General features: G+C 38.8%; 1 protein-coding gene across 11 annotated transcripts in view; it reads left to right on the forward strand.

Annotated features, from left to right (window-relative positions):
• The window catches only part of RGS7 (regulator of G protein signaling 7), a 246,431-nt gene that overhangs the window by 214,075 nt on the left and 11,809 nt on the right, over window positions 1-20,547 (forward strand). For 2 of the 11 annotated variants that reach the window (XM_032102205.1, XM_032102206.1), the window contains 4 exons: window positions 921-1,107; window positions 3,849-3,938; window positions 5,202-5,255; window positions 15,249-19,624. In XM_032102205.1, coding sequence (XP_031958096.1) covers window positions 921-1,107; window positions 3,849-3,938; window positions 5,202-5,255; window positions 15,249-15,407 — 490 coding nt within the window. In that variant the 3' untranslated portion in view covers window positions 15,408-19,624. Of the gene's footprint in view, window positions 1-920; window positions 1,108-3,848; window positions 3,939-5,201; window positions 5,256-6,053; window positions 6,135-6,521; window positions 6,587-15,058; window positions 19,625-20,547 lie in introns of those variants that run through there. The other 9 variants (XM_032102209.1, XM_032102210.1, XM_032102211.1 and 6 more) reach the window with 9 other exon arrangements.

Here is a 20,547-nt window from a genome sequence, read left to right on the forward strand (position 1 = left end):
GTCAGCTGTGTCAGAGCAATAACGAAAAGTTGTGATGGTATATACTGTGTGCTTACCAAAGTCAAACTTCAGTGGAGCTCTTGGATTTGGGGGAGAACTAAGCGGTCTGAAACACGTCTAAGAATGGAATCCTAAATTAATTTAGGATTGTTTTGTGCCATGAAAAGGTCTGGTCTGAACACCAGTAGAGGAAATAATGGAATGAAGCTTATAGTTGGTTAGCTATGATCATAAAGTGCTCAAGACATTCTTAGTGATCTTGCTCCAGACTGAATGTGGATACAGCAAACTGGCCACACTGCATTTGGCTGCCCAATACTGGATTGCTCTGCAGCAGCGGAGAGAATGTGTAATTCCATTCAGCATTTTTAGGAAAAATATACATATAAATGGAATGCTGAAAAAAGAAGTTAAATTATAATTAGCAAAACAAATGCTTTTCCAACTTATGCATGATTTGTGGGTAACAAAAGTACAGTTATAGAGTTTAGGATTTAGTAGGACTCAGAGACTCATGTAGATTGCAAGAATATAAATTATTAGGTTTTGAGGGAATGTCAAAAAGCAGTCAGTTTATAGGTAATATAAGCCCTTGTGGTTCAGCCAAAATGAAGGCTCAGTTTAATTCCAGCTAAATGGAAATTTTCCTGTAAGCATGTTATCCATACATAAGTAATGAAGGATTTCCTACCCATCTCATGAAGAGCCTTCTAAAAATTGCTTCCAAAGGTGGATTGATTGCCTTGAGACACTATACCAGAATGCTGATCCCAACATAAAATCACTCAGCTTTTTCTTATTTTAGCATGTTTATATGCAAACCTCCGTTACTTAATTTATTTTTAAGAGCAAGAAAGAATGTGGGCACTTCATTAGTGGTTATCCTGAGCTGGAAGTCAAGATGCTGTGTTGTGCCATAGGTTCTGGTTAGCAGTAGAAGACCTGAAGAAGAGGCCTATCCGTGAAGTTCCTGCTCGTGTCCAAGAAATCTGGCAAGAATTTCTTGCTCCAGGTGCACCCAGCGCTATCAACCTAGATTCAAAAAGTTATGACAAAACCACTCAGAATGTGAAGGAACCTGGAAGATACACATTTGAAGATGCTCAGGTCAGTTTGCAACCGCGTTAATGGACATCTGAAATGGAATATTGGCTAGTGAAACCTATATACATAAGTGAGATATATTTGGGAATTAAATGATAATGCCCTGTTTCCTAAAATGCCATTTTGGCAATGCAAATGTGTAACACTCTTTCTTTCATGAGGCATATGAAGTTCTTAATGAAATTTCTGTGCTTGATATACAGACTTCAAGTGGACTTTGAATAGAGGAAAGCATGTAGTGAATAAAAAATGAAGTACTTCTGTATTAAATGCAACACTTCATGTGACTTATAACTTAATATTTCATCTTTGCAGACTTCTGAGAAAAGTAATAGAAAATAATTGGATTCACAGTAAAAGTAGCAGAACTGGTATCATCCTCCATTTTCATCAGCAGCCCAGTGATGAAAATTTAATTATTAGTGCAAAATGAAATGGTGTCAAAAGGAGAGATTGAAATCATATCCCTGCAGAATTTCCTACAGCTTGATTATTAGGTCATCATCTACAGAGTCAGGAGATGCTTCTGCAGGCCCCACGAAGGAGAGAAGGGAGTTGAATTGAGGCTTTATACTCTTTGGGACAATGCCTCTGTCCTCAGTATGAAGGGGAAAAATTCTACCTCCTTTTAATACTTCCATTATGAGAATAGCAACCTATGAAGAAACAATAAAATTTTCATTAGATCCTATGTCATACCCATTGTTTTGAAGTACTCTGCATGAAACCAAACATACAATTTTTGCTTACATCTGCTGACCCCTGGAGATTTAAGACTGCAGTGTATAGCAAAGACATAAATTACACAAATAAACAATCCAGCAAGATCAAAGGTTTTAAAAAAACATGTCTTGGCAGTTAAATGGATAAAAGACAAATTCCTTGCAGTATCCAATCTATATTTTTTTAGTAAGTGTAAAAATTCAATACCCTTTTACTTCCAGATCTCTCTTCTTGTAATTTTGTCCTTCGTTTATGAGAGACATGGAGTATTCAGTCTTTATGCAAGCAGGACTTTTCCTCCTGGAGAGGACATCTGTTTAGTCCATCCAGTTCAGCAAAAAACCTTAAACCTGGAAGCCTCAATTTCTCTGGAAAAGGGAGAGGCTACACCTGCTGCGTTCTCACTTGAAGCTTTAGGAGCTTTAAAGTGTCCATCTGAGGTGGAGGGTTTTGTCAGGAGTAGGGTTCTGCCTCTGCAACAGGCCCTTTTTGGCCTGCCAGCTGGGAAAGAGACCACTTGTGTGCCATTCTGGAAGTCGGTGGGTCATTTAATTGTGGTTAAAAATGTATGAAAAGCATTTCTGGACTGGAAATACAGAAAGATGAAACTCCATGTCAAATGCAGACACATGAGTAAAATGGGACACGTAAGTAAAAATAGTCTGATTGTGCTAAATATGTGCATTAACATGTGTCCTGGCTAATGTGTACATTAATGATACTAATACAGCCTAATTTATTCTTGCTTTTACAAGAATGTTCAGAAATAAAATTTTCATGCCCATCACCAGTTTCTGCTCTCTGTTGACTGCCTTGTCTGCCTTCACAAACACTGAGCGGGAAAAAACCTCCCCAAATAAACCAGTCTAAGTTCTGAATATACACCAGAATTTCTCTGCTTAGTGTAAGAAATACAATCAAAGACATTTAGAATAATTTTTAAGGTTTCTAATACAGCAAAAGTTAAATAACAGCTCTGATTTTACCTTGCCTTAATTTTCAGATAAAGTGGGGAGTTTTGTTTGGGGTTGTTTGTTTGTTTGGTTGGTTTTTTTTATATTCACTAATTTTATGCACTACCAAGCTGAGAAACAGTATTTACTTTCCAGCTTGTTTGCTGTTTCCCAATTGCTGTGCTACAGGCTTCCTACAGTAAAGAATAGAATTTGAGTAGAAGAAAAACTCCACGAAAATAGCTAACACAATTCAGGATCTTTTAAAAGTACTTTTGAGAGCATTTCCTATTCTGAATGCTTTTCTAAAAATCTTTCCTCTAGCATATAATCAGAACTAGAATTATCAAGTGTCCTACATCAGAGATTTTTTTTCATCTTTTTCAGAAATTAGAATGCTCCAAAATTAAAAGTTTTTTAAGCTGCTCTGGTAATTTATTTTCTGGATAAAAGTTTCCAAATTTTTATACGCTTCTGAAGAATTAATATGTTGAAAATTAGATTACCCTGGAACTGTTTTTCAATTTACATATGTGTATTCCTTTTTATATTAGCTGGTGAGCAGACTAAACATCTGTCAAAGAATGTTTTCAAGAGTAGCCAGGGGAAATCCTCACTAACCTAAGCACAAAACCTAGTACCTCTTCCTAGCCTCTGAAATCACAAGAGTGTCTCCAGAAACTAATTCAGAAAACCTGATGAGGAAGGACCCAAATCTCCTAATTTCATCACTTAGCTAAACTAACTAATGTAAGGGAGGTTTGAAGTTGGGCCTTAAGCTAGGACTCGGTTGTCAATTCTTAGAAAATAATTTTGTACTGGAAAATTTGGTCTATAAATTAAAGAAAGGTGTGTTGTGTAATTATATATAAGAAATGGGTGGTATTTCTGCTTTAAGAATAGAAAGCAATTAAGCCTTAGCTTCAGAATTGAAACCTGCTGTCCTGTAATGCTTCCTATTCATAGTAGTGCTAGCTGGTGTACATTCCACAGCCAAAACGTGTGGCTGCCTCCCATTTTACATGTGTCTTCTTTCAAGGGAGTAACAGCTCCTCCTTTCCTTTTCAGGAGCACATTTACAAACTGATGAAAAGTGATTCTTATCCTCGTTTTATACGATCCAGTGCCTACCAGGAGCTGCTACAGGCCAAGAAAAAGGTATTGGTCCATCTTGCCTTTGTCTTGCCACTGTGCAAAGCAGTGGTTATGTTTGCAACAATACTCAGTCTTCTCTCCCCTGTGCCAGTGCAACTGGATATCTGGTAGGTGACCAGCTTGGCGTTTTTGGAGGGTCACATACACACAGGAGTTCAATATACATATATGTGTATATATCCTGCATGCGGGCATGTTTCAATAAGTTAATCTAGCAAAACTTATTTTTATTTTTACATCCCATATTGTACTGTTTTCTCTGTTATGAAGCACCTTAAATTGCAAAGTGCTTTACAAATACATTAAAAAAAATAAAATAAAATCCCAGAAGAATAGTCTTTCATGTTTGCAAGTTTGCTTATGTAATAATTGTTGTTCTCTTTATTCCACCTATGAAAGCTACAGAATGTGTTTAGAAACAATCTTACTCATATTAATAACTTCTAACTTCAACTATAAATATAGGGGCTTCCTAATTTTGTTTCTTTCCCTATTACATCATGAATAGTTTTGAGTAGGCTAGGAATCTGACCTGAAAGATTGATCATGTCACACTTTGGCAAACAGAGGTTCATGACTTGGTATGTAATATTTGCTTAGAAAAGTCCAGATCATGGAATGGGTTCTGAATAGCCACAGCCCAGAGTATGTGGAGCAGCTTGTACAATGCAGATTTCCATGATGATAAATAGTTCTGTTAGTGGGCTCTAAACAGTAATCTCCTAGAATCAGCTGGGAGCCCTGTGCCTTGCAAAATCAGGGCCCTGACTGTTACAGGAACAAGGTAGTTATTAACACTGTAGCATTCTATTGTTTATAATGACAACCTAAAATTATGTGAAAGTACTGTGTGATTTTGTTTTTTGTTCAAACATTGATTTCTGAAGATCCAATATAGAGAGAGATGTTGAAAATACCAGAAAGCTTCAACTGTCCGTGTGAAGTCCTTAAGTTTGTGAATGTCAGTTCATTAACACAAGATGTGCACTTCATTATTTCTTTTTACTTTCAGTTTTTCTTTAAATTCAAACCAGTTTGATCCCCATGAAAAATTATTTTTGTCGAGTACTATATCTGTTTTGCCCATCCCCTGTTTTGCCAAGTCCCTTTACAGCCTCATACCTGTGTTTGCTTCCTGATTTATACAAACTTTGTTTTGCAGTCCATTGTTTCATCAAACCTTCTTTTCTACTCCATTGTTCTTGCTTTTCTTTTTCCCCTCCTTTTTCTTTTTGTTTCCTTTGTTTCATTTATTTCAAATTTAAGTTGGAAAACACTCTGGATCGTCGAACATCTTTTGAGAAATTCACACGCAATGTGGTAAGTTTGTTGCCTCGGAAGACTAGTAAGCCTGATGGGACATCCTTCTCCCCTTCCCCTCACTGATCCCTACTTTCCCGTTTGCTTCTCTAACCTGAGGGTTAAAAGTATATTCATCACAGCTTGTGGATTTTCCTGGGAATGACAGCTTTATAGTGTGCTTTCATTACAACCCCTCCTCCCTAGTCCCTTTCCCACTGATCTCAATAGTCACACATGGAGGAATGGACCTTTGGGAGCCATGCTTTTTGCATTAGGAAGCATGAAATTAGTCATTTCCCCCCCCTATAATTTTAGTAAAAAATCTGTGAAAACATGCTTGATGTTTCTTTTTCTGGTGCCTTCTTAAATACTAAGTCTAAAACAGTTGAATACGTTGGATTTCCATCCTGTCTTCTTTTTATTTTACTAAAAAAGACTTTGTCCCCCTTTTTTTAATTGGGCACAGGAAAAAACAAACAATAATAATTTCCCCATCTTCCTTGATGTCTAACAGCTTCTACAGGGCCAAAGAATTCATATTGTTTATGTGCAAGGGTTTGATTTGGATTCATTTTCATAATGGACTACAAGAACTGATTTTTTTTCTTTTCAATGTATAACTTTCGAAAGCTATTTTTCAAAGGTAAAAAAAATAAAGGCTGGTAGATTTTGTGTGGGCGTTCTTTTGCCACCTGCCAAAAGATCCACTGATTTCATTATATTTGGGATTCTTTTTACTTATCCAGTTTCTTTGGGATTTTTTTTTTTACATTGTGAAAGTTCAAACTAAAGAATTCAACGCATTTATTTTTGTAGGGCAGAAACATCCCTATTTTTCCATGCCATAAAAACTGTACACCAACACTGAGGGCGAGCACTAACCTGTTATGAAAAGAGGTAGAAAGATCTTGGATTATACTCAAGTTTGTCTGCATTGTCTGTTGAATTGTGCAGGTGACGCTGCTGTGTGTGTGTGTGTGTGTGCGTCTGTGGCTTTTTCTGTGACCTGGTCAGTGGAGCTGTGTGTGTTGAAGTGAAAAATATGAGAGCTTTCAGCAAAGATCATGGTTTTTGTTTTTTTTAGTTTCTAGGGAAGGAGAAGCAGTTGTCAGAAACTGTCTCCCCTATAATGAGGCTCAAGAGTGTTGCCTCAAGTATTTAAAAAATACATATATACTTCCCAGTAATCACAAAAAGAAACAAACACAGTGAAAGTTTTGTGAGGCTGTGGGAATATCTCACATTTTAAAACAAAATAGTAATTCTTTAACTACTTTCTTATAGGTAAAGGCTTCCTGTAATATGCTTTGAATCCACTGTAATCAGGAAGAAATTTGGATTCAATGGGACAAAGTCAGTAAAGGACACTAAAAGTAAATAAACAGCCACAAAGGAAACTATCCCAATGTTTGAAACAAAAACCCCAATGTTTTGCATGGTGGTGTTGCCATAGCATGTTGCAGTTGTGATTTGTGTGTTGTCTAAACAGGTTGGATCTATAAAACAACATTGTACATGATAGTGTTGTACATGATAATTCCACTATAATTCAGTAGGGAGTTCCATATTAATAAAAAATCTGTAAAAGAGAGTGCATAGAGTGGGTAATACATCCAGGACCTCTGAGAACCAAACTTTTTCCCAGTCACAGTGCCTGGCAAGCTGCAATGCTACATTTATTCATGGCATTTTGGGCAGCCCAGGGGTCGGGAACTGGCTATGGTAAACATAATGTAAACGGGTGATCATGAGGGGGGAAATAGCAAGCTGCAGGTGGATGGGTTGGGAATACAGCACAAAAAGGGGAAACGTGAAGATAAGCTTGCGAGACACTGAAATCCCTCCCAGAGCAGCGTTACAGACAAACCAGCAGTTCTGGGTACAAACACTGGAGCATTGTGCCCTGCCGCCGTGCCCGATTTTCATCCTGCTAATCTCAGGGCAGAAGTACCAGAATAGCAGCATGCCAGAGAGGCTTGGCAGGCCCAATAAACCAGCTGTGAACTAGGAGGATTTCTGGACATTAGTATCTCGATAGAGAAGGGAGATTTTTTTCTTTTTCACAGAGCAAACTGTGAAATAAAATCTGTGGTTTTGCTTTTTTTCCAACTACTACCTGTTAACCTGGGTGGAGTCTGTCAAGTCGGGTCAGGTATGAAAGAAAAACATGTCACTGCTAGATCTATAATCTCTACTAGACTCACAGGTCTGAGGCTTGCAAATTAATCCAGAATATCAGGATGCTCAAATGCAAAGCTTTTTTCCAAGACGACTGAATTCATGTCACCCACTTCCTCAGGACCTCTTTCCACCAGGCATCCTTGTTCTTCCACTTTTGTTCTTGGTTGTGATGAGTTTATAATATGTAATTATCCACCTTGGTACAGTGGTTCCAATCAGCAGGGATAAGGGAAACATTTCTCAGAATATTCTACAGTGTACTGATTAACTTGATCAACTATGAAGTGAGGGACCATGGAATAGATCTGTTCTACTGATTAATACAGAAAATAGGTGTGAAAAGGGTCTTCTACAACTTGGATAAGTGCTATCATCTCTGATTTAGTGGGATGAAAATTACAGTTTCTCTTCTCTGATGGTTTGCAATATTTAGACTAATTTTCACTGCATTTTTTTCCTCACTTGTATCAAAGTGGGTTTGTATTAAACTAAATTAGAACTCAGTTTTTTCCATTTGAAGTGTTTAAAAAAACCTCAGTAACCTTGGCTGTGTCTAGGGACTCAATCTGAGAAGATGGACTCGTAATTCATAATCTGATTTGTTGACTCTAAGAGGCTCCTGATCAACATTAATTGAAATTGGGTTATACTTGCCACAGAAAGTATTTGTTAAAATAGAAAGTTTAGAAACGTTGTAGAGGGAAATTACTCTGTACTATTTCATGAATTTCATGGAAATAACCTATTATAATGAGTCATTATTTTAGTCTGATGGAGAAAAAATAGAAGTGGAGGTATATACTAGGCTCAGCTCTGAGTTTCTTTGACATTGAAGAGTTTTCTTCCCAGAAAAAATTCAGTAAGTTGGTACACTTCATGAAAGGCCTAAATGCTCAGTTTAAAAACTGACTAATGAGCTGCTCTGTAGATTTTATAGTGCAAAATTGCTAATGCCTTCGGCAGTCTGCAGCAGACAATATGGATAGTGTTAGAATTCACATTCTAGAATTCTAACTAGAATTAGAATGTGCATTCACATAAAATACACAGAAGTAATAGCAAACTGGCATTTGCTAGATGTAATGTTTGTTATTGAACACTTTACAGTTTGTATCTGAGTAGTAACCCCAGGTATGCTTGGTCTGCCTCACTTATGCTCCCAGGTACTATGTGAAAATATAGAGCACATACACTTCAGTGCTGCTGGAATGAAGCCATCAGACAGGGGAATTGCCTTGGACTAACATGGGCAACCATGTGTGTCACAGCTTTGAGTCAGAGGCACAGAGAGCAGTGACAGTGTGCTCTGGGCTTCTCCCTGCCTAGCTCAGCCCCTCAGCTTTCTCTTGGAGAATAACAGAAGTCCAGTCACCTGCAGGTCCCCAAGGGACTAGGGAAGTTAAAGGTCTAAGTCATGGAGCAGGAGAATCTCATTGCATACTAAAGCAGTAGAGAGACTGAAATCAGCAGTTTCTGTGGCATTTAAAAACTGAAATTCTTGTGAAGAATTCACATGGGGAAAAAAACTATAAAAAAATTAAAAATTAAAAAGCTCAGAAAATTTCCTCTACCTCAAGTGTGAGTATCTACGTTAGAGGGGAAAAACCTGGGTGAATATACACTGATAACGGGAACAAAGAGGTTCTTTAAGGAACAATTTTGTCTGTAATTTGTCATGTGCATGCAGGACTTGTGACAGTGGCAGACTGAGCAGGACTTTGTGAGCCCCAGCCTGGTGCTTAGCTGCTATTACTGGTCTGGAACTGTCGAGACAAAGGGACCTGCTTTACAGGGGGAGTGGGCTAATTTAATTTCCACCCCATGCAAATTTTATTGTCCTACCAGGAACCGAGTTAGTGGGGTAAGAAGGGGTAGCCTTCCTCCTTAGAGCTACCAGGGGCAGACCCTTCATCCTCATGTGTTGGTGCCATGACTTCAGACACCACCATCAGTGTTAGCATTTTATCTGTTGCTGCACGGTCACACAGAAAGCAAAAAAAAGGTGCTTGTTTTAAGCTTGTGAGGTCTTAGGGAAGTACAGCCAGTACAAAACAGACCAAGTTCAGTTCATATATTAAACTAGAAAGCCATCAAACTGTAATTGTCTCCATGCATAACATCATAAACAAGACCCCATTTAATAATTCTGAGTTTAAAACTGTTATGTCTTGTATTACCCGTATCCTACACAGTTTTCTTCTCCCACTTACCTGAAAGAACTGGCTGACCAGAGTCCTTTGATTTTTTCCCCCCTCCAAACCAGTAACAATAGGCCATTTCATGCATGAGATGTGAAATGCAAAGGCTATTGAACAGAGCACATTTTCACGGAGTTTCAATCCAATGCCACTTAACATGACATTGTGAATTATGGCCTAGAGATGGAAATTAAAACTCATTAAAATAGCTTCCCCAGTTCTTATCAGTAGGTCATAGATTGTCCAAATGTTTAAACAAGTGTAGTCTCTCTCCGTGTTAAAATCTATCCCTTTTTCAGAGCAACAAAGCATATAAATAATCAATTTCATCTGTTAATCAAGAAATTTTTCTATATGAATAGGTAAAACTTATGTACACAAGGCCCTACTGTGCCAGACCAAAAGTCCATCTAGTCCTGAAATCCTGCCAAGGGCTAGATTTTCCTCAAGTATAGCATTGTCCGAGAAATTCAATGCAGTTATCAGCTGTGGAATCTCATTTTGAGTTTACTTACAGGTCATTCCCAAAATTTAAACAAAAAAGTAGCTAGGTCAGAAGAAAACTAAATCATAAAGCTATTTATTTGACAAATACAAAACAAGAATGAAAATAACTATTTGTAGAAATGAAGGCCTTTTCCATTTCAGGAAGTCTTATTCATGTTTGACTAAAAAAGAACAAATAAAATAATTGAAATTTTTATTTCGGCCTACTAATTAGTAAAATCCCCATAGTTTTTGGGTTTTTTTAAAGAATTATGCCTACAGAGGAAAATCATAAAGGACGTGCCAGTGAATACCGGCCTCCTTGTGCTGTTCTGCAGTGACTGGAGCTAAGCTGCTGTGCTCTGTGTTGGAAGAGAGGAGCTTAGGAGTAACACTTGCACAACCAGGTTCATCCAAGTGGGGAGCCAGCACAGACTGGTAAGGTACTGGGCCAGTGTCTGCCATTTTGCAGCTGACAAACATATACCTGATTCTTAGGCTATTTACAGGAATGAGAATTGGAGAGAGCTATTGAGGAGTCAGGCCCAGGACAAACATACTGAAAATTTTTTTCTTGTGCATCGGTCCCTTGGAGACCTACACTTCAGATGGTTATTCAAGTTCAAACTACCCCATTTGACAAGAGTTTTTAGGTTAATCACAAGTGAGAGCAGCTCATCAGTAAATGCAAAGTGTAAAAGGAGAAAGAAATGGAGACTGTCAGTGGATTTGGAGTGAGCCAAAACAGGAAAGCAGTTGTTCAGCCTCTGACTCCTGTCCTCAGATCATTGCAGGAAAGAGTACAGCCCTAATGAGAAGGGAACAAAGGGCTGCAAATCTCAGCCAGAGGCAGAAGGATTTCCCTGCACATGTAACCACTTAGCACTGCAGCTGTACTGACAACCTGTGCCCCAAATTCAGTAAATACTAACCTTGTCCCCTTCCTCACATCTGAAAGAGAAATACACCTGCACAGATGGCTGAGAGCAGCATCCTGTGCTCTGTGGAAACTGGAGCAGAATTCTGAACCCCAGAGCAGTGCTGAAGCAATTCCCTTGTGCTGGTAGAACAAGGGCTCCCTGAACATGGAAAGGGATTTACTGCTTCTTCTCCCTTGTCTCTCCAGTTGTGCCCCTGTCAGGGGCTGTTTACACACCAGCTCTGAGTGTAGTGCACTGCAATGTCACTTGGAAGGTTTCCCTGCTGATCTGGCAGAGCTGACAGTGTGCTGCAGGTGTTTCACACATGAGCAGATGGGGAACAGTGAGACCAAGGAGGTTTGCTTCTTGCTCCACATCTCATTTTGCTCACAGTGGGGTTCACGCTACCTCTCTCTTTTCCCGTCAGATGCGTGGAGTTCTCTTTTCTAGTTCTACCAGTATCAGTCCTGGGAAGTAGCATCTGCACTGGCAATAAAGAAACATGAAAAAGGAACCACTGAGGTTGCTTAGCAGAAAGGAAGAGAATTAATCTTCTAAAAGGAAAAGACGTGATCTTTTTCTGTTATACATTTCAATTCCAGCCCCTATACAGATTTCATATTGGCTTCTTATAAGCCACATATGTATGGAGGTTGTTGCTGACTTTTTTGCTGGATTATTTGAGGTTTTAGTGTCATGCTGCATAAATGGGTCAGTCTGCATGACTGTATTTAGCAGCATCTGCAAATAGCTTTACAATTTCCCCCCCCTAAATTCTCTAGAAGTAAAGCTGGAAGGACAACTCTATGTCAAACAGTTAATATGCTAAAATAGGGACTGGAGGCTGAGACCAATTGATTTTGTACTTTTAGATGTACTTGTTCACTCCACCTGCTGTGTTGTCTTCTCGTACTCTGACTCTCTTGTCAGGGTATGTGTGCAGGGTTCCATTTTGGCTTCTGCATTATTAGTAAAATTCTTAAATAGTTGCAATTGTTATGTCCAAAGTGCACTAATACAGCCAAAAAATCATAATCCTCTTTAGAATTTGGCTGTGTGCTTCTAAATGTTGATGGCAAGAATATATTGAAAACAGTAAGGATCTCCTTTTTATTATTCAGATAAACATCAACTACTTCTGACTTCACCCCCCCCCCCCCCCCCCCCCCGAACTTTCTTTAATCTCATTAGCACAGGAAACATCTTCATATGCTACAACTCTGAAAACTAGCCTGTTAGATGCAGGTTCCCTAATCAAAATCTGGCCTACGGAAATGCTGTTAACATTGCATCTGAAACAAATAGCTAGGCTCAGCTCTTGAATTATGACCCACAATGGATAAGCCTTACATCCGTCTGTAAATTGAGTAAATCTAGAAATCTCCTAGAAGCAGGAATTATGAAATGCTACCACAGAGGGCTAAAGGAAAAGTATACTCTGGAACAGAGTTTGAAAGGTATATTTTGTAAACTGGAAAATAACAAGTCCCTGCAGATCTTATAAGAAGATGTGATAATTCTGTATTTGGGGCTGCAATGGATTCTGTGTATTAAAAGCTTATTTTCCTAATCAGAGAACTTCATATGATTCAGAATAAGCATTGAAGAAGATCTCTTAAGAAGGGTGTATCTCCTAAGCTCTCACTTTTCCAACTTTATGATAAATTAGAACTACTAATGCCTGGAAAAAGACCATTTGTTGTAGTTGTTGTTGCTCATATGGAGATTTCTCTGAGTCAGGGAGGGGAGGTGAAAGAGAGGATCATCCAGAGAGTTCTTGATCACTGTAGGGCTTTGGAGAAAAAATATCCAAAGACAAGCAATATCCAGGGAGCCAGTGATGTGGAACACAGAAAAAGATTGTCATGACAGCCCACTGTGTCTCTAGGGGAAAAGTCAAACAATATGTAGAAAAAGATTATACAAATCAGATCAAGTAATTACTTTTTGGCCTGATTTTAGGTCAAAACTTCCTAGTTTATGTGACAGCATAATTCATTCATGAGATGCTAGAGTTTCGTTATGGTCCATCCAGAAATTCCAGAAATTTTGAAACTCCTAAATAATAGTTTCAAATAATAATAAACAATTATTTCACAGATTTTATACCACGACAAGAGTTTATGCAGCTTTCCAGTGTAGTTTTGAGTAAAATGTAACTAATTGAGAATGCCAGGTGTTAATATTTTAATTAAGTGGGTTATGCAGTTCAGTACTAAAGGGAACGCATACATGTTTACAGAAATTAGCCAGGCCTGTACACCTATAAACTTAAGTGCAAATAACTTAATGAAAGGCAAAGATAAGCATATGTTCAAAATTTTCTGAGATTATGTCTAGCACCAAAAGTCACGAATTGTCTAACAAAATTGCCTAACAAAACATTAATCTTGGAAATGCTTTTAATGTTTTAGATTGTATTCTAAGGCCACACTGCTGTTGAGGATTTTAGACTATTTAAAAAGAAAAGATGTCTTACTATGACAGCTTACCTGATGCATTAAAGGAAAACAGAATTTAAGGCTGAAAAAGTATCAAGAAGCTGTGAATTTAATATAGGTAGAAAGTGGCAGATACAGGGAAGACAGAGTGCCAGGAAGGAGACTTTCCATCTTTAAAAGAAGTAGGTTTTAATACTGTCAGGTGATATGGTGAACCTGATGGATGAGCAGTCTAACCCAACATTGCAAATCATGAGTTCCCTTTCAAATTATGTTGTAGGAGAAGTATTCACCCTAATTTGGTCAACTTGTATTTCACAGAACAAAGAATAAAATAGTTATTCTTCCTTTTATGAAGACCTGCTCTGATCTATTGTGTATGAGCGAATGCTCAAGACAAACTTGCAGATCCCCATGAGCATCAATTTAATTGATAATGACAATAGATATTAAATTGTGTAATTCCGCTGAGATGTAATGCTGCAGATGACTTAACAATTTATTGATATGGCAGAATAAGTTCATTTACCATTTACTGCCGAAAATGAAGCATCTCTCCATAGTTACAGTATTTCTTACTGTATTGTCCTTGAAATCAGTTTGATATTTCTGAATTGGGCACTTAAAATGAACAATATAATAAATGTAAGTACTAAATATATAACTGGTGAGTTAGAGCCATTTTCTATTTAATTATTTATGATATATTTGTGTTACATTGTCAGGGTATGCCTGTGATGTCAGCTTGCTGTGCCAGCTCTGCCTCTGTTGGATCAGAGCCACAGTAGGATGGCCCTTGGAGAGCTAACTCCTTTTATGTGGCAATAGGAGAGCTAATTCCTGTTCTGTGGTTTTTGTCTGGCTCAGATAAAGCTCAAATCTGCCTGAAATTCACCAGTGACATACCTAACACCATCTTCTTCATGCTGTAGACCTAGCTCTTGTGGGACAGTCATTATACCTTGTTAAAAGAACTTGTTAAAAAATTGAAACCACATCCTTGCAACAGGAGGAATGATGATGAAAACAACAATATGGAAATACAACACCTTCAAAGCAGTTTTATGCAGTCACATGTAATATACCTGACCAATGTTCTTTATAAAGAGTAAATATGGTCTCAGCAAACCTATAGCTGTGTTTATGGAAAAGCTGCTTTCCTACCTATATGCAATCTGCCTCTTACTTTCTTACCTTAACTTGAAAGTAGCTTTTTTGTCCTCTGTGACAGAGCTACTGCAGTTTGCACATTCATCTTTGCAGCACAAGGCACTCTTGCTGGCGGTAGCCTTCTTCAAGTTCTGGGTGTGACTGACAGCAAAAACCTCAGCATCAGTTTCTCATCAGCCAAAACCAATCTCGTTCAAAAACGGCCTTTAAATTTGCTGGCTTGTTCTGTGAAGCAATCTGGCTGGCTGGCAGTGGAGGTGTTTAAGTGTAAGGACTTCCTGTGGTTTAAGATTTGACAGACTCCAGTTGGTGCCCCTAGTTATTTGAGAGTGATGTGGCAACACTGAGTGGTTGCTGATGAACAGGTTTGCAGTGATCATGCCTCTGTTTTCTGTTTTTGTTTTTTGTTTTTATCTTTTCCTCAGGGGAAATCGCTCACATCAAAGAGGTTAACCAGTCTAGTGCAGTCCTACTAAAAGGATCACCTTGTAGCATGGAAGCAGACTCAAATCATTATACATACTTTGTAGCTCACTGATTGCCTGACTCAGAGGACAGTAGAACAAGATGTTGCATGAGCAAGGACCTGACTTGTTTTCTTTTGTGTATACTAAGGCATTACAGACTCCGAGGGACTCTCTAGCCTTTCGATGCCTCCATTTCGAAAACTGTCTGCTCACTTCCTCCTTCATATCAAGCTGGATCTGTGTCTTTTTATTTTCTGCAAGCTCAAGTACAGTGAAAAAAAAGCTTCTGCTAGGCACAGTTTATTAAAAAAATACGTCAATCAAAAACTGGAAGAAATGTAAAAAATGCATATATTAATAAATATACATATGGCATCACATTTATTGCACAATAAATTAGCACAGAAGGTTTCATTTCACTGATGTATTCACATTGAGAAAGAAAGCCTGTGTCTTTGTCTGTTGTCTGTATATTCTCTGTTAATGTTTCTTGCATTTATTTTTATACCATATTTAAAAAAAGAACACCTTTTACTTCAGATGTATTAAAGTTGATCCTTTCTCTGTAAATTTGTGTATGTTTATATTGTTGTTTTATCTTTCATTAAAAGATGCAGAATCTCTTTCCTTTGGGAAGTTTGAGATTTTAATATTGAATCTGAAGATTAGTTGAGCAAAATGATCCCCAAAAGTTACACACCTTGTGCTTTCTAAAAAGTGACATGAAATGGCATTTTCTTTCTCTCAGTGACACCTAACCAAACACACTTTATTGATAATCATTTACTTTTTCTTTTCTTTTTATCAAGCTAGCAGCAGAGAGACCTTTGCCGCTTGCTTGTCATTGCATAAGCAAACCGTTCTTTAAGCTAGGCCCGTTCTGTAAGAGCGCAGCCTGCCCAGCGATTCAGTCGCTACCCCAGACCGGACTGACTGAACTGCACTTCCTTAGGAATGGACATGAACAAAGCTGGCTGAGAACACAAGGGTATACTTGCTAAATAGGAAGGACAGGGCTTCTTTCTCCTTGCTGTCACTTGTGCTATAAGGCAACATTTTAAGCTGAAAAGGTAGTGTTTTGGGAGTGCTAAGTACACAGTCTGTGGAGTAAACCTCTAGTAGTAACGCAGGAGGAGGCTGTCATTTCCAGGGCTCTGTTCGGGGACGCTGTTGTGCGTCCACTGCCAAGCTTACTCACACAGAGACCTGTTGACAGATTTATGAGTGTGTGTTGATGTTGCCCGTGAGACAGTAGGTACGGAGCTTCTGAAGCTAATCTAAGCTGGAACCAGAAATCTGCTTGGCCTAAGAAACAACACTGTTGACTGATAGAGGTGATGTAAGGATAGTAGACAGAATCTCAGAGTAGAAAAGAAAGAATGGGAACTAAGTCAAATGACAAAATGCTGATACCTCCAGGGCATGGTAGTGTGCACAGGATGAACAAGCCTTTTTAGCAATGCACAGAATAGACTCAGGACAGCCAACTCTAGTACCATCTGTCATGCTGACTGTGGTTTGATATTGAGAATCTTGTTTCAAAGGGACTATGAATCCTAAACATGAACACACGAAGTGGGACAGTCATAGATACAAGCAGATGATCAATTTGAATGCATTACTACCAGAGACATCTCATTTAGCATTGGAAAACCACCTGCATTGATGCTATTAGGGACAGGATAGTTGCACAGAGCAGCTCTGGGCAGAAGGCAGCTGAGCTGCCTTCTGCTGGGAGCACTCACTTCTCCACTGGCTCTGGCAGTAGTCTGGTGCAGCCATAACCAGGAATGCAGCATCTTTAAAGATGCAGTCTGAGTGAACCCAGTACAAAATGCATTTTAAATCCATGAATGGCTGTTCCCCATATTCTGCTCAGTTGAGGTTTCTTGAGGTTTGGGATTTCTATTTGTTCATTGTTTTCACATGGCACTGTGTTTCTGGTTTCTAGCTAGGATGACAATTACTGCTTTAAAGTGTCTCTGGTTTTGCTAGCAGAATTCTACTAAGCTTTTATGGAAATGCCCCATCAGAGCTGGGTCTTACTGAGAGCTCCATACAGGTCAACTGAAAATATTCACAACCTAGGGACGTCACACAAATTTTACTAAGTAGCCACACTGAACCACAGATCTTAAACTGAGATTTAATTTTACCACAGAAATGTGAGCTCTGAGAGATGAGCTTGGGGCCAGGCAATCCACAGAAATTTGAGCTCTGCTTCACTTCTCAGTGCCAAATAGAGATATTTATTTCCAAACTCCTGCTGCCACCAATTTCGTCAACTGGTATATTGCCTCCTTTGCCTTAGTAGTTAACTAATTAGATACCACTGTCTGCTTCAAAGAATCACTTCCGTCAAATACCTAATGTTTCAAATCCAAGCATTAGGCATTTCATGCAACTTCACCCTAAGAAATATTTTTTTCAAAATCACTTTGCAACACCAACTGGTTGATAAAAAGTCACGGAGCATTTGAATTCCTGAACCCATTCAGTACTTATTCTAGTTCTTTCCTGTCATGGTTTAACTCCAGCTGGAAACTAAGCAGCTGCTTGTTCACTCCCCCCTACCTCCAGTGGGATTGGGAGGAGAAGAGGAAAAAGTAAAACCCATGGGACAAGATAAGAAAAATTTAATAATTGAAAAAATTTATATTCATAATAACAGTAATCTTAATGAAAATGAGAGCAAGAGAGGAAGGAGTAAAATCCCCCACCCAAGAAATACAAGTGATGCACAATGCAATTGCTCACCACCCGCTGACCAATGCTCAGCCCCCCGAACAGCGATCGGCCCCTCTTGACCAACTGCCCCGGTTTCTATACTGACCTTGGTGTTCTGTGGTATGGAATATCCTGTTGGCCAGCTCGGATCAGCTGTCCTCATGATGCTGCCTCAACTTATTGTGCACCTGCTCCCTGGCAGAGCATGGGAAACTGGAAAGTCCTTCACTGAGGGTAAGACCTGCTCCACAACACCAAAAGCATCAGTGTCTTATCAACAGTATTCTCATGCTAAATCCAAACCACAGCACTGCATCAGCTACTAGGAAGAAAGTGAAATCTATCCCAGCTGAATCCAGGACATTTCCTTTCAAGAAATATGAAGTCTGTATTGAATGGCTATCTTTCCCTGTATTTGCACAGGATTTAACATGATGTCTCTAAAGTAAAACCGGGCATTACTAATAAGGATTTCAATGTAGTCAGGGAGCTGTGTTAAGGTTTCATTTGAGCTTAGTTTCAAGTGATACAGCTCCCCTGCTACATATGAGTGAACTTGGCCCAAACAAAATCAATCCTACAACTAGATGATTTTTTAAAAGGTTTATCTGCAATCTTCTGATACTTCACCTCATCGCTGTCATCTGCCAGTGACACAATACTGGGACTGGAAACTCCAAGCAGGCACAAACTTCCTTTTTTCTCCCCCACAGAGAAAAGCTAAATTTGTGTTTCCAAATTTATACAAAGATCCACTTCAAGAATTAAGATTATCTCAGATTAAGGCATGCTTGTACATTAACCGAGCAGCTGCAGTTTGACTTTGGTTACACAACAATTTACCAATTAAGAATGTCAGTGAAGCCACAAATCTGCTCAGGAAAAAAGGACCAAGAGAGAAAATCACTCTGAAGGGACCATATTTCTTATCTTCTAGGGAAAAGGCATCACTCAGTGCCTCCTGGCTCTGCCCAAGAAGCTTAAAACACCCTCATAAGGGATATTAATTGTAATATTCCTTAAAATAACTGGTTGGAGCTTGGAACTTTCATCTGAGAGTTGGGGTTCATCAGTCAGTCTCTTTCCCCAAACATCCTGGTACATTAAACAGCTCTAAAGCCTACAGGATAAAGTGTTTGATGGTGCTTCTGCACACTTCAGATGGTTTTGTGCTCCCAGACCAGCCTGTGAAGGTAGGAGAGGCAGAATCTATCCTGGCACCTACCTGAAAACAGCAAAATAGTCACCCATTCTTCTGTAAGAAGCAAGTAAAAACAGTCCTTCAACCCTAGAAATCCAAAGAGGGAGAAAAAGGGCCTTACAATAGTGATGAGATAAATTGCAAAATGCTGAGCCAAAACAGTGGTGGAGTCTGGCCAGAAATTAATGAGTTGAAGGTGAATACAGGACTAAGAAATGGGAATTAATTGCGGTGACCAGAACAGAACCGACAAGGGAGAAAAACTGGAGAGCTAAATAATTAGGAGCAAGAGAGGCAGAATGCAGCTGGTGGATTGCCAGCCTGTTGGTCACAGCCATGCTGAGTTGGAATTAAAACCTGAAAAATCAGGCAAGATCAACTTCAACCGGTGCCTTAAAACCCAACAACAACATTTTTCCATCTAGAAAGCAATAATGTGTAATAATAAAATATCTAGAGTTGACTTTTTCAAATTGTACCCCTAATATGACTGAAACCATAAATGCCAAATAGTCTCCTAAGAAACAAAAAATAGGAGGGCAACAAACAGTTCCAGAAAACAAGACCTATAGTAATGCATTTAGGATGTTATTTATAAAAAAAAAAAAAAAAAATTAAAGCCAAAGCAGACCACCAAAGTGAGGAAAGGCTGGTTTTGATATGTAACTGGAACTAGGAGTTGGAAAAGCCAGTGATTTATTTGCAGCTCTTCCAATTATTTTTTTTATGCATAGTGAAAAACAGCTCTTTCAATTTAGATTTTAAAACTGACATATTTTTTATGTCTCTTCTAGGTAAAGATATTGTGCATAGAACTAACACTGCACTTATTATAGTAGGTGCATAACACTGGACTTACTATAAAAGGTACATAAAATACAGGAATTTTGCTAAAAGAATTTTAATAGCTACAGGGAATTAAAGAAAATAAGTTTTTAATCCCAACATCTTCAAGCAAAATTATCAGCAAATCATTTTAACATATTCTGTGTCCAGAATTCATTTAAGCAAGTTGCTAAGTGGTTGTGACTCACACCAGTCTGCCTTTTGATCTAACTATGCTGAACAGATTGCTTTTGTCTCCTATGAGTTGAAGATATGCTGAATTCCCAATATTGAAGAGGTGAAGGGGAAGAGGAGTTCTCTGAGGCTGGATTTCCCCCCCCCCCCCACGCCGTTGCAGACTGTGGAGCCCTCAAGTGGCATGTGTACAACTCAATGTGTTTTGTTTGTATATACATTGACTTGAGGGCTGCAGAGTCTCTCCAGACAGTCATTATCTCTGAAACGACAAAGTTTTGTTTCCTTAATATCTAAACAGAATCTTCTTTGCTTTGGTTTATCCCTTTATTTTTGACCAGGCTGCTGCAGTCACTACAATTATATGTTCCCAACATAAATGGACATTGCAACATCACAGCCTCCTTTGGTTTTCTTACTGGTGTTTCTAGCATAGATGGTTCCTCCCCTTGGTGTGTAGCTGACTCTTCTTCGGTCAGTGAGGTGCCTTGAGTTGTCC

Source organism: Corvus moneduloides, chromosome 3 (assembly GCF_009650955.1).
Source record: "Corvus moneduloides isolate bCorMon1 chromosome 3, bCorMon1.pri, whole genome shotgun sequence".
NCBI classification, from domain to species: domain Eukaryota; kingdom Metazoa; phylum Chordata; class Aves; order Passeriformes; family Corvidae; genus Corvus; species Corvus moneduloides.